This window comes from Melospiza georgiana, chromosome 13, assembly GCF_028018845.1.
Source record: "Melospiza georgiana isolate bMelGeo1 chromosome 13, bMelGeo1.pri, whole genome shotgun sequence".
NCBI lineage: Eukaryota > Metazoa > Chordata > Aves > Passeriformes > Passerellidae > Melospiza > Melospiza georgiana.
In genome coordinates this window covers 10069568-10084307 of record NC_080442.1, presented here as the reverse complement: position 1 = coordinate 10084307, position 14740 = coordinate 10069568, and the positions used below count along the sequence as shown (strand labels likewise).

The 14740-nt window shown below is 43.7% G+C and overlaps 1 protein-coding gene across 2 annotated transcripts; it reads right to left on the bottom strand.

Moving 5' to 3' along the window:
- Positions 1-943: 943 nt before the first annotated feature.
- CTXN2 (cortexin 2) lies at positions 944-6062 on the bottom strand. Of its 2 annotated transcripts, none has more exons than XM_058033741.1 (2): positions 5964-6062; positions 944-1385 (listed from the first exon to the last, which is right to left on the bottom strand). In XM_058033741.1, the coding sequence occupies exon 2, from the start codon at positions 1326-1328 to the stop codon at positions 1083-1085; it is 246 nt and encodes an 81-aa protein (XP_057889724.1). In that variant the 5' UTR covers positions 1329-1385; positions 5964-6062; the 3' UTR covers positions 944-1082. The 2 variants fall into 2 exon arrangements, with proteins under 2 accessions (XP_057889724.1, XP_057889725.1); XM_058033742.1 differs by lacking the exon at positions 5964-6062 and adding an exon at positions 3386-5801.
- Between the last annotated feature and the right edge of the window lie 8678 nt (positions 6063-14740).

Below are 14740 nucleotides of genomic sequence, written 5' to 3'. Positions count from 1 at the left end.
TTTTATGTTCCAAATGGCACTTGAGCTCTGCTGTTCCACTGTCTGCCTCTGCCTAGGATATAGGGCAAAAGGAATAACATGTATTTTTCAGAATACAGGAAAAAGAAAACAACTGCTGTAACTGATCTCCTTGTCTTAGCTCCTCATTGCAAACAGATCTGTTTAGCAAAAGTGACAGTGCCTAAAATTCTAACGCCAGCCTTCTTAAAAACGGAATTGAATTTCTGTCAAGTACTGTCACACTTGCTAAACAGCTGTGTGTATGAGGGTGACCTTGAATATCCAGATTTGAATCTCTGCTTTTGCTCTTCCACTTCTGCTTTGATAGGATCTCCCATGACCAGTTCATCAGTAACAGTCCAGATCATACACTGTGCACAACTGCTGGAGCACAAGGAGGAGAAGCAGCTGTGGAGAGTGCTGGAGTGTACAGAGCTCTGGACCCCATCCCTCGTTGAGGGCTGGGTAAAAATGGGTAACCAGCATGATTGTGTCTGCTTTGGCCTTGCAAGGATGGTGTAATTACTGCTGGGAGCTGTTAACCAGACAGTTTAAGTTCCACTTTAAAGTGAATCATATTCCATAACCAAGTGGAATACAAACATGGACAGGCACCTCATCTAAGCCACAACCATTTGTTGTCCTCCACTTTTGTATCCTCAGTGTACATGTACAGACACTGAGTTTCAGAAAATTGTGTTGAATGAGGAGGGCAGGGGGCTACCACTTAAACATTCACCATTCATGAGCCTGTCTTTTTCTTCATCCTGTCATGAGACACAGTAGATGTGAGATCCTACTCTGAAGAGCCAGATTTCATCTGATCCTTTAAATACTGGCCATGGTAACTTCCTAGTGATTTTTTGGTATTTTTTTGCTGTTAGCCATTTGTTACCTACCATTCCACTGTTGATCAAATAAAAGCAACATGAAGTACCTTTTGAGTTGCAACAAATATTTATTTAACAAAATGGATGCCACCAACATATCTCCAAAATGCAGGTATGTATAACAAATGTAACAACAGTTGGTTTCCAAAATGAAATCAACATCAAATTTAAGGCAGGATATTCTGTGAGTTTTCATGCAAGAGCATATTCAAATGTTCCTTTATCCAACCCCTCAACTTCATCTTCCCACGTGGAAGAAGGCATACTGCTGTAGGGGTCTAGCAAGATTTTGAAGCATCTGATAATTAGAAGTCCCAAGAAAACACACAAAATCCCCACAAAGGCAAAGCCAGTTTTTTGTTCTAAAGTCAGAGGGAAGGCAGACATTTCGTTGACACTCATACTGGCTGACGTGTTGCTGCAGTAATTACTGCTCATCCTTGGGCATCACATCCTGGTGGCTCTGTGGGATTTTCACCTCTATTGCTTCTTTGCCTGCATAGAAATATCAAATCAGTATGGTTAGCTCTAAATGGGGTGCATGCATCTGAGCTGTAACATATGAACATTTGAAAATGAAAACCAGCTTGGATTTTAGAAGTGTCCTGTTGTTTTTTCACATATAAATTAATGTGATAAAATTGCAACTGTTAGCCTCTACACACCATTCACTTACTGGCCTCTGTTTTGAGACAGCAGACTCACAATTTTCCTGCTTTCTGTCTCCTCAAAACAGAAATTTCAGTTGTTGCAAACAGCATTTTGTCAGACTGGGCACAAGTCTACAGATTGTGATTTGGCAAAACTCTCTAAGGTTTCCACATGCAGAAAGCCAGTATGCTTCTGAAATGACTTTACATGTGTGCTTAAACTAGTTAAGCTTGCATTGACCTCCAAGGCAATTTCAGCTAAATAGTGTGGATTTTACTCATTTGATTCAGCTCAGAGTCTACGTAGATAGATCCAGCTTGTGAAATAAAAGACTGTGTGTGCACAGTCTGAAATCTTGGGGTCCAGTTTCAGAAAAAAATGCTGGGTGTATTTTGAGTTTGTAAGAAAGTGAGCAGATTGCTAAAATCCCTTCACCTTTCTCTATACCCGTCCATTCTTGTGTATGAGTAAAGATTGGTGGAAGAAGAGATAACAGAATTAAATTCCCTTCCCCTAAATCTTGCTTTCATTTGTTTCTTCTCCTTGGTCTTCCCCATACATTCCCTGCTATTTTCACAGGCACAGTAAACAGGAGATGTGCTCCTGCTCCTCGGGGGCTGACCCTGACGTGTGTCCTAGAGAAGCAGGATGCTCAGGCAACTCCACCCCACTGCTGCCAGGAGAGCTCTGCATGTTTCCAGAAAGGAGAAACTTCCTGTATTTGTCTTTTTAAGGTGATTTTACCTATAGATTTTAGTTGGGGGTGAGGATAATTTGCTTTATTTCACGTTTTCCATCAGATATTGCAATCACACCTTTCTTTTGTATCTGTAGACAGTGGGAGAATTGGAAGGCCGGGACATCAAAAGTGCCAAAGGACAAAGACATTTTTATTGTATGGTTAGAACTGGAGGCTTTCTGGCTCTTGCTAACACCTATTTAACAAATGTGCCTCAGGGGAAACTCTTTTTATTAACAATTCAACCTCTTTTTCCCCAGGGAATTGCCAGTATCCATTTATTTCTTGGCAGAGTAATTAGGCCACTCAGAGCTCTGTGCTGCCATGGTACACTGCTTCAGGTGCCTGCACTGCTCAGCCAGGTTAAAGGGAGTTCCAGTGTCTGTGCTCTGTACTGCAGCCCTGGCTGAGAGGAGCCACACTTTGAGTCAGCCTACAGGTAAAAACAGCAGAAAAAGTAAAAATAACTTTTGATATTCCTGAGCAGACAGAAATGGACAGAACTTTTATCTTGTTTGGTGTCTCCTCTCTCACTTCAAAATTTGTGGGTTTTTTGACTGTTATCCTAAAGAACAAAAATTTTAGAACAAAGAGCAAAAGGGCAAAACACAAGTATGTCTTTTTTTTTTCCAATAAAGCTCAGTATAGTAGATATTAAATGTTTCCTGTTAATCTTTACAAATTTACCAGAGCATAACAACCAATGTTCTGTTTATTCTGTAGACCTTTGTATGAGATATTTCCTTGTTTTGAATTATATTCTGCTCTTTGAGTCATGCTGTTTCAATTCCTGTTAAGCTGGAAGCAAGATCCAGATACAGCCTATAGGAATTAGAAATAATGTCAACAACCAATATTTATTTTCTGAAAATACATCATAGGTAAAGCCCACCTGCTATATGAATTTTCATTTGACATACTTCCAATTTTTCTAATTAATTTGACCTTCTGCAGGAAAAAAAAATTACAGAAAGTTCAATACCACAAATTTATGTTAGAAGTCAGTTGATTTGAGCAAAAGCCAGTCAAGGAAAAAAAATACTTTCCAGAAGTTCTAGAGTACTGGGTTATAAAAATTAAAAAGGCTTATACAGGAAAATTATACCTAGTCACTGGTTGGAAAAGCCAGACCCAAAAATCCCAGTTGCTCTCTTGAAAGATGTTGAGAAGAACGTCAGTGGTAGGCTGGCCATGGAGAACCCTGAATTTGAGCTGAGTCCAGACAAATGGGTTTGTGTTTGACATAACATTACTTCACCACAAAGTAATTTTCCAAGAATATGACTTCCAGTCCTAGTAATTTTGCAGCTTACACACTGGAATTAGATGAGATTTGTTTGTACATTATGTGCTTGTCAGGAGACATTATGGGACAAATCTCTGTGCAAAGCTTGATTGATGCTGAAATGTGGAGAAATTGATGTCTTAGTCTTATTTAACAATAGTTTGCCTGAAAAAGCTGCATGAGAAAACTGTATTTTGCCTGAGGGGGATTGGTTCTGGGAAACTCTAATGTGCAGCTTTGTGTTCTTCTGTTCCTTGTCCTGAATTTCAGAAACTGTAATTGAAGCCTTAAAGTTCACAGGAAATTTTGTTCAAATTATTTATCCCCAAACCCGTGGCACCTTGAGTACCTTTTGTTGCTTTCACATTTCAGTGCTGCACACAGGTTAGATGTCCTCTCCCAGTCAGTCAGACACCTTTTCATTTGCTGCAGTGTATCTGTCAAAGTCCTGAGTCAGAAGACTCTGAATGCTAACTAACCTGGCCTGGATCCCAAAATCCTCCAAGATAGCCTTTAGGACAGCATCGTGGGGACAGGCATTGTATCATTTATAATCTGCAAAGCCATTTTGTGGCGGCTAGCCCTAGACAGAGCTTGATCTTTTTTTTACAGGTGAGAATTCTTCTCCTCCTTTGATTCATTACCCATATAGACACTGGCAAAAAGAAAAGCTCCTTAACATCCTGCTGTGAAATAAAAGGCCACTGGAAGTCCTTCTGAGGCCAGAAGAAACAATCTGAATCCTCAAGAAAATAGGAATGAGGAAAACAGCTTAATACTGAGCTGAGAAAAACAGAGGTATGAGCTGGGGGTGCCGGCTGCACCTATGGGGGGATGAAGGGAAACACCATGGGCACTATGTATTGTGAGGCAGCTGGAAGGAAGATGTTGAAATTCTTATTCTAGCAGAATCACCACCTCAATTCTACCAGTGTTTGGTGTGAAGATCCCAGCCTCAGCTATTTGGTGGTTTGGGGTGACAGGGTGTCATTTTTTCCAGATCTAGCCTTTACTCTCAGGTTTACAGAGACTTGAGAAGATCAAGAAAATAACCAGGATAATCATCCTGGGGTTCTGGGTTTCAGTCCTTCTCTCAAAGAACCCCCTACAGGATTTTTTTCTAGTGGCTCAGTACTCAGGAAACTGGTATCTTTACACCATCTCAAGCTGGGAATATTCATCCTCTTGGCATGACTAAGCCTCAGGTGCCTAAAAACTCACTTCCTAAATGACAATTTGGAACAAAATTGACCACATTAGTGGCCATCTGTTCTCTTCTTGGATGTCTACAGCCCAACTGCTTGCTTGTTCATGGATGTGGTTATTCTGAAAGTACTTTGAATAGCTTCAGTCCTGAGCTTGTGCTTGAATAACAGCAGACCTAACTTGGAAAGGGACATATAAACAAGCATTCTCTGGGAGCTTTGGAAGCGCCTCATTTGCCCTTAGCTATCTGTTCAGGGAAACAAAACTGTATTCCAGAAATGCTATTACAGAAATTGGTCATAGAAGGTGGTAAGAAAAAATTAGTATTAACAATTAACAAGTCCTATAAAATAGACTAGAAATATAAATCAGCATGAATATTAAATTCTCTGAAGAGTCTGAGCTACCTGAGTTAATAACACGTGCAGAAATGCTGCAAAAGGAGCACTGTGACCACACAGCTGACTTGTCATACTCATGTGCTCACTGCATGCCTGTATTCTCTAAATTGCTGGGGAGAGCTCTGTATCTTCAGGGTCTGGGTTCTGAGACATTCAGGGAGGTGAAGGTAGGAAGGCCATGGCATGGAAGCTCAGCAAATGAATGGCTTGCAGCTCTGCAAAGAGAGCCCCACGCAGTGTTTTTGCAGCATGTCTGGGTGCAAGCAACACTTTTCCACATAAGCAGCATTCCCCTGCAAAGAAGCAGCAGCCGAGCTGTGACACTTCCAGCCTTCCGACAGGGAATGAATTGCCAAAATGAGATTTTATCTGTAGCAAATATATGAGCCTGGATTCTTCATTTGATGAGAGCTTCTGTGCTGTGAATTCATATACGTGGTCTAGATTTGAGTAATATAGAGATGCAGGAAAATGAAACGTTTACTATCATCATCCTTAACTTGGGAATGTGGAAAAGTGTTGCCTGCTTCCCCGGGGATGCAGGCTTGAGACAGGCCGAGCACCTGCAAAGCAATTGTTGCTGTAGGATGGATGGCGCGCCCAGCCTTCGCTTTCAGCGGCCCCGCTGCCCCGGGGGAAGGCAGATTTCGGCGCTTACCCTGCCCTGCTCCCCCCGCCGCCTCCCTCCGTCCCTCCTGCCCCGCCGGAGCGCGGCCGGGCCGGGCCGGGCGGCCCCGCAAGGTCAGCCCCGCGCCCCGCCCGCCGGCCCCGCCGCGCCGCCCGCTACGAACCCTTGTCCTGCGCGCCCGCGCTGCCCATGGTGGCGGAGCGCCGAGCTGGCCGCGCCTCCGGCCCGCCGCGCCGGCTCTGCAAAGTCCAGGCTGGAGTCCCGACGGCTCGGGGCACGGGGGGTCCCGGGTGCCCCGCTCCCGGGCGGCGGGGGCAGCTCGCCCGGGCTCCCCTCGCCGCCCGGCGATGCGACCCCGCCGGGAGATGCTCAAACCGCCCTAATTAAAAAATTAAACACGGCCGCTGGTGCTACCGCCTCCTCCTCCACCTCTTCGCCCGCCCCTTTCCATCGCTATTCAGCCGCGCTCCTCTCCAGCCCCGCTTTTCACGGATTAAACCCAGGAGCGTGGAAACTTCCTGCAAAACACTACGTGCGGTGCATCGGTAAGGGCCGGGCCGGGGCCGCTGCGGAGCGCGGCGGGAGCAGCCCTCCCTCCTCCGCTCCGCTGCCGCCGCCCAGGCCGGCCACCGGGGCCTCGAGGGCCGGGTGGTCTCTGCAGTGCTGGAGAACGGGGCTGCGGTACCCGCAGGAGGGGCTGCATCCCTGCCGGCCCCGGTAGCGCCGAGAGGCGCAGCCCCGCCGCCGGCGCCGAGCGGGACCTGTGGAGCCGCGCTGGGCGCGCGGGGCCGCTGCTCGCCCTGAAGCAGCGGGCAGGGTTTCACACGCTCGGCTGAGTGCGCCGTGCTGAGCCGAAAGCCTCTTAGGCTGTGCCCGCAGTGTGGCCTCGGGTCCTCCCAGCATCTCTAATAGTAATAGCGATTAAAGCATAGAGCTCGCTTTATATCCTTTCATTAGCCGCGTTTAGCTGATGCTGGTTGTGTATTAGAGATGTTTCTATTTACCACAACAGCAGGTGTTTAAGTTGGATTAGGAAAGAAGATTCATTTTCCCAAAGCTGGATGTGTATATATTGCATTAATAAATCACAAATCTGTTTCAAATGATAGTGATTCCATATGTGTAAATCACCAGGGTGAATACGCCCCTGCAGAGATGCACGTGGGTCAGTGACACAGGACTGTATCACACTGTCATGCATCATGAGACTTATGGGACTGCTGTAGACCTACTAGCAGATTTGGTTCTATGGAAAATAATTAAAAAACTCCTCATGTTTCTTGCTATATGCAATAACACTATGGTAGGTTAAGCCTTCTTCTTGAAACGATCTGGGGAAAAAAAGGGTTTTGCCTTGCCTGCCATTTTAATGCCTGATTCCTCTGCTGTGACTGCAGTGAACTTCCAAGCACTGAGTCAAAATACAGCTTTCTCCTGCTGTTAAAACTAATGGTTAAACTGATAGTTAACTATGTACTTGCTAATGGTTATTGGCTTGATTTTCTGATGCTCCATGATTAGTCATGTGATAAACAATGTCTGTAAATCAAGCTAATTTTTGAAGTGCCTCTCATATTTAAAGATCCATGAAGACTTTATAAATAGATAGTTTTAAATAGTATAAGATTGTGCTTTCTGAATATGTATATAGAGCCCCTACTGTTCCTAACAAGCTCTAGTTTTCTTTTTTAGCCCTGTCCCTGATTTGCTTGGGGGCCCCATGAAGGTCTCTCACTAGACTGAAAGCTGTAGTTTGAAATTTTGGGAGGAGCAAATAGAAGATCTCAGAATTTCAGAGTGCCTCCTCAACCTAGTATAATTCAGCGAGAGTGACAGAAATCCAGGGATTCATAATAATTGCTGAGCTTTAATATACTTGGAGAACCTTATTGGAAATATGACTTGGGGAGTAGCCAGGACCACTCTGAGTGTTGTGGCTGGGAATGAGGGACAGCATTGACAATAGAAACACATTCTGAGGGGGTGCTTCTTGCCTCTTCTGCAAGAATTTAGGCATGGATGCTGGGCCTTTCACTACCATTTTCCTGGAAAAGGTTTACTTGTGGGATATTACTCCTTATTGACACATTATCCTTTTGTCTTGTTATTCTTAGAGGATTGAACTTGAAGAATTTTTTTTTAACACTGAAATAATTGTCTCTCTTGTACTCTGGCTTGGCAGAAGTTGCTGAAATTGTGTGTTTATTTCTAGGAATCTGACACTCACGTTCTATTCTGAAGACTTCTGACTTTAAATATTGAAGATCCACTCTGGAATTGAAACTGGAAAAGAAACTGGCAGCCAGCAATAGGGCATGAGTCTCCTTCATCTACCAGTTGTCAACAGACAAGTAGCACTGTTTTTCTGTTCAAGATGGTGTATTTTAAAATTGAAAAGTGATGGGATAACAATATTTTTCTACATTTAATTTCTTTTTCACTTGAAATTCACAAGTTTTTCTTTTGCATGGGAGAAGATTTTTTGGTAAGGCAAATGGGTAGCAGTGTATGTGAATCATTCTGGATATATGGATAAAGGGAGCATTCATTACTCTTTGCTTTCAATTTCTTTATCAGGATCCATCTTTTGTATTCAACTGACAGTTACTCTCACTTTCATCTGACTTCAATCATATTTGCTGTTGATTTGATCCTTATTTAGGGAGTGCTGTGTTTCCTCAAAGGAGAGTCCTTGATCACAAATAGAGATTTTCATAATGATCTAGTAATTTGTTATGTTGAGTTGGCAAATTCAACTGGCCTAATTTAAGGTTGGGCAAGACACTTAAAGCCAAGTGGGTGCCAGTGAGTGAAAGGCAATGTGGAAGTCTTAGAGCTATTAGCTGGTCAATATGGTCAATACTTTAAAAGTTTAAGGATCACTTGAGTGGTGTAGGTGTCAAGAAAATGTAACTGTTTTGAGGGATAACTAACTCCCTTGTAACTTGCTTTTCAGCTTAGCTTTAAACAGCTCTTTGCATGTTCGTTTGCAAGCAAACTCTCCCTTCAATTGCTAGCAATTTTAAATGGGCTGAAGTGGGTAGAGTCAAGGAAGAATATTGTGCACAGAAAAAATGGATCAAGTTAAAACTCCCCTCCCAAGCAAATTTAAGCAAGTTTTTTGAGAATATGCATTATCAGGAAGCAATAGTATATAAGGGAGATAAAAGCAGTAATATAAGCACACAGCAAAAGCAGGTGGATTATATATTAATTTATGTATTGATCACAGTTGCAACTTGGAATTATTTAATGTAATTTAATTCAAGGTATTTAGCATTTTTAAAAGAACAAATATCTATTCTACCATGGTTTTTTTACATAGTCTTAAAAGGTCTGAATCTCTATTTGTTCTTGTTCAAATTTCTATTTGTACTTTTACTAGACTCTGACTTTACCAGCAACACAGAGTCTCCGGCCCTGTGGGTCTGTAGGGCACTGCTTTGGTGACTGCTGGGAATGGGGCTGAAAAACAAGTCCTACAGAGCAGTCTCCCCATGTTAAACGTCTGACTAGGTCCATTTCAATTAGGAAAAGTTTAGGGATTCAGAAGAAGGTTGAAAATCATCCCATTTGAATCCAGTCGGTGCCAGTGTTGGGGAAGGTGGAAGTGTGCATGAATACAGTGAAAACCAACAGTGCCACCTTGTGTGGGTGGGATGGGAGAGTTCGTCCATGAGGAGGCGAAGGGCCCCCGGTGCATCTCCAGCTCTGCACCCCGGCCAGCTGGGGCAGGGCAAAGGGAAGGGTGAGTTCCCTCCAGACCTGCAGCACGGAGGTGTTTGCTGCCTCACTTGAAAGGCAGAGGTGGTGGGTATGCTCGGGGCACTCAGCCTGACAGTGGAAGAAGGACCAACACAAAAGCAGGTTGCTCAGTTTTTTCTTTCATAATTCAGCAGCTAGAGTAATGTCTGGGGGAAGAGGGGTAATGTGAATTGTTTCCATGTAGGAACAGTAAAAGTGCTATCAAAATCTGGTCCTATGCAGCCTTTTAGGGATAAAAAATGGGTGATTAATATTGAGACTCAAGCTGTGGTCAAGGGCTGCGCAACACTGAAGAAAAATTTTATGAGACTTAGGGAGATGTAGTCCTGCCATGGGGGACAAAGAAGTTAGATCCCTGCAGATCAAGTAGAGCAGGTCTCCTGTGTGACTGATACCATGCTGTTTCTCTGCCCAGAAAGATAATGCTTAAATGCAAAGAGAGCCTTTGGGGGAAATAGTATTTGTTTTACTATAGGTCCACTATAAGTATGCAAAAGAGGGTGCCAGTTGCAGAGTAGGGTTGATTTTATTTTTTTTTAGCACAAAGTAAAGCAGTGTAGGTTGGGTGCAGCCTTAGGCAGTGCAGACTGGTCTGGAAATACTTGTGTCTCTGCAAAGAGGAATCTTTAGATAAGGTATGAAAGTAAAAAATATTTACAAAGCAAATATATTGCTAAAGGAGTCCTTCTCCAGCTGTACTTGGGGCTTCCTGGAGAAGGGACAGGGTCTAAAAAATGCTAGGCATGTTTAGGTACCATGGCAAACAGAAGAAGAAAAATTATGTGTGACATATCCACCATGCAGGTTGCTCTGCTCTCTCTCATATAGGTGACAACTGAAAACAGTAATTTACAAGAAAAAAGTCAAATGGATTTGAAAGCTCTGAGACTCAAAGTTCCCATTTTATGAATTTCCATACAAACTGACTTTCAGGAACATAGAGTTTTTTCACAAGTTCTACCTGATAAAAGTATTGATGAACTGCTTTTGATCATGATTTATCCAGAAACAAAATTTAGAAACAAAATTTAAAAAAAATTGAGATAAACAAAAGATTAATTAAAGTGGTCCTTTCTAAAAGGATGATGATACATATTTGTTCATTAGCATATTGGATGCTATGCCTTGTTTGTTACTGAGGACTTGACACTTGAATTAACTGGAGAGTTACTGTTTTGAAAAGAATGCTGATACTTAAAATACACATAATTATTTTACCTCAGTAACTACTTGTACAAGACATTTTCAATAGTAGTTCCTTTACAGTTGCTTATATTTACATATATATGCAAGAACATGAATAATATTCCATTACCCTCAACTCTGTGTGTAAATTAGTGCTGTCAACTCTGTGCTTGCCAAGACTGTACAGCCATTATGCCATACACCCTACCTATAATTGTGAAACACTATTTATGTTAGGGGATGATAAGAGGAATTTGTTAGGACAGGAGATTAAGAACACTTGTAACAGTGTTATACTAAATGAAGGATCCCCCTTTAATGGGAACATTTCTCAGAAATCTTGAATGTCTTCTCTAAGAACATGAACAGAGGCAGAAGAGATGTTGGAAGACTGTATATCAAAAGATGATTTAACAATATTCTCAGGAGGGACCAGTAGTGTGTAACAAAGGAAACTTTCTCAGCACCGGAAATGGCATGGAAAGACAATGGTTCATTTTTTTCACTTAACTATGGTAAGTAGATTTTAAAAAATAATAATTATTTCAATCATTTTATACTCGAGTTTTCCTAGGGAAAAACTTAAATATTTTTCAACACAGTTTTGTAGACCAAAGAAATTCTACTTTTTAATTCCAGTTCACCCCTGTCAGGTCCCTAACAGCTCTTTGTGGCATTATTCTCCCACTTTTATGATTGTTCTTTGTAGACAGAAATACTGAGTGATTGTGTGTGAGACTTGTAGAATAGGAGGCAAGACTCCCATAAAAATCCTGACACAGGCAATTGAGCTGAACAGAATGCTCTAAATTAGAGTTGTGGTGTTAGGGAGACAGGGCAAAGCCACCATAACTCCTCCAGGCTTTTAGCCACACTTTGCCCCAGTGCAGCCTTAATACAGAACACCTCTTCATCCTGGGATGTGTATGGATTGTGCAGTTCTGACTATTTGCTGCAAAACCCATTGTGTGACAACAGTTTACTGGTACAAAACCATGCACGCTGGGCTGTGCTGGGTCAATCTTGGCTGGCCAACAGGTGCCCACCAAGTTGCTCTAGCAGGATGGGATGGGAGAAAACAAGATGAAAAAAACTCATGGATCAACATAAAGGCAGTTGAATAAAGCAAAGACTGCATATGGAAGCCAAGCAAAATAGATTTTCTCTGTTTCCCATCAGCAGGCAGTGTCCAGCCACCTCCTGGGAAGCAGTACACACAGCAGTTGCTCTGCAAGACAAATATCATAACAAATGCCCTCTGTCCCCACCATTTCATCTCCTTTTTCTTGGCTTTTGTTGCTGTGCAGATGTCATATGGTGTGGAATATCCCTTTGGATAGTTTGGGTGAGCTGTCCTGGCTATGTCCTGCCCCAAGATCTTGCCCACCCTCAGCCCACAGGTGAGAGGGCAATGTTGGAGACACAGCTGTGATGCTGCCCCAGCAAACACCAACGTGTTACCAACTCCTTTCCAGCTGCCAGTGCAGAGCACAGCACTGAGGGCTGCTCTGGGGAAAACTGACTTCACCTCAGCCAGACCCACGGGCCCAAAAGGCATACAAACCTGGGAGGCAGCAATTGAAACAGCCAGGAGATCATTCAGAACAAGTAGCAAACTGTGTGTTAGAAACTGAGCAACTCCTGTTACATCCACAGGCCCATCAGCACAGGAATTCAGTGCTTGGTGCCATAATGCTGCTTTAGGGAGTGGAGATTCCAACACCTGAGATGCTCTGTGCAAAGCACAATCAAACAGAGGGGCTGGTAACCTTAACATGGGAATTACTCCCCTTCATCCCAAAGTGAGAGGTGTAAAATGTAATGACAGCAATATCAAGTAAACATTAACTATTCCAGCAGTGATCATTATCACAAATACCAAGATATTTATCTAATTATGGTTAATATGTGAACAGAATTACATCTCTTATCAGACCTCTGGACATGCCTTTCTACCTTCACCTGGAATGGAGGTTACTGGGTGTTTTGCAGTAGCTTTGAGTGCTTTCTCCAAAATCTGACATGTTGCCAACAGCTGCTATGACAGTCATGAGGGCAGACAAGAGAGTCCCAGCAGCTCATAAGGAGTTTACTTCCAAAAGCCACATTATCCAACAGCCACCAATCTAAATTCATTGTAGAGGAGTGAATGGCTTTCCTTATATGATATATACTTATATAATATTTGGTTCCCACTTTAGAAATGCTTTTGTACTTGTGGTTAGTAAAATGATTAAACTTTGTCCAAATGATAAATGCTTTTCTTCTTCTTTTAAAAATATTACTTATTAGAGAGTGTCCAAAGGAGGCAGCAAAGATGGTGGAGTGTCTGGAGGTCTTGTGAGGAGTGACTGAGGTCACTTGGTCAGCCTGGAGGAGACAGAGGGGAGACCTCATTGGGATCTTTGACATTGTCACAAGGGCAAGCAGAAGTGCAGCTACTGATCTCTTCTCTCTGGTGAGCAGTGACAGGACCTGAGGAAACAACACAAAGCTGAGTCAGGAGAGGTGTAGGTTAGATCAGGAGAAGAGAAGGTTTTTCACCCAGAGGGTGGCTGAGCACTGGAACAGCCTCCCTGGTGAAGTGGTCACAGCACCATGCCTGGGAGAGTTCCAGAGGAGTTTGGACAATGCTCTAGGGCACATGGTGTGACTCTTGGGGAGTTTTGTGCAGGGCCAGGAGTTGGACTGGATGATCCTGATGAGTCCCTTCCCACTCAGCATATGCTATGATTCTATATTTAGTCTGAGCTGTCTCAACACAGGTTAAAGGTTGATTTTGTGTACAAATCCTTCAGAATTCGGGTGCCTTCAGTTCACGATGAATGTGGAGATCTTATTAATGTAGAAGGGTACTGAAATGTTTGGAAAAAGACCATGCAAGATATTTTTAATCAGAAATGGTGTGACCAGCAGGACTAGAGCATCCCCCTCTACCCACACTGGCGAGGTTGCACAATGAATCCTGTGCCCAGTTTTGGGCCCTTCACAGCAAGAAGGACATTGAGGTGTGGAAGTAAATCCAGAGAAGGGCAGCTGATCAAGGGCCTGGAGTATCATAGCATGGGTGCCCACCAGGTAATAATTAGCATTGACTCCATGATTCCAGAAGGCTGATCAATCGTTTTATTATACTATACTAATAAAGAAACTCATCCCCTTACAGACAGTCTGATACAGACAGACCAGATTGGTCAGTTGAATCTAAACACCATCACCAATGGCCAATTGAGAAATCACCCTTTGGTAAACAAATCTCCATAATACATTCCACATGTTCACAACAACAGATGCAGCAAGTAAAGATAAGAATTATTTATCATTCTTTTCTCTGATCATCTCAGAGCCTTCCCCAGGACAATGCCTGCTGCTCTCTGTGGAGAGAGCTGTGGCCATGTCTGGAGCATGAGTCTTGTGAGGAGCATCTGAGGGAGTTCAGCCTGGAGAAAAGGAGGCTCAGGAGGGACATTATCGCTTCCGACTGCCTGAAAGGAGGATGTAGCCAGGTGGGACTTGGTCTGTTCTTCCATGAAACAAGTGATAGAAAATGGCGTGAACTTGCACCAGAGGGATATTAAGATATTAAGAAAAATTTCTTCACGGAATGGGTTGTCCATCACTGGCACAGGCTGCACGGGGAAATGGTGGAGTCACAATTGCAGGAAGGATCCCCCACCTGGGGACTTGGCTTAGTGGCGTACTTAGCAGTGCTGTATTAAAGGGTGCACTTGAAGACCTCGGGGTCTTTCCCCACCGAGCTGTTTCTGTATCGTGTGTTTCAGTGCCTCACTGAGAGCGGCTGTTGTGAGGGGCAGGGCCGGCCATGCCCGACCCCGCGTCGCCATGGCAACGCACAAAGCCTCGGCGCGCGTGCCCTCCCCCGGCCGCGAGCGGCGCTCTCGCGAGACTTCGCGCGGCGCGGGGCGGCGAGGCCGAGGCGCTCGGGGCCCGTTTCAAACCGGCGGTCGCTGGGCCGCGGCCCGGCACGAC

Bases quoted from the DNA above. Each gene is read 5' to 3' on its own strand.
- CTXN2 (XM_058033741.1), bottom strand. From the start codon at position 1,328: ATGAGCAGTAATTACTGCAGCAACACGTCAGCCAGTATGAGTGTCAAC.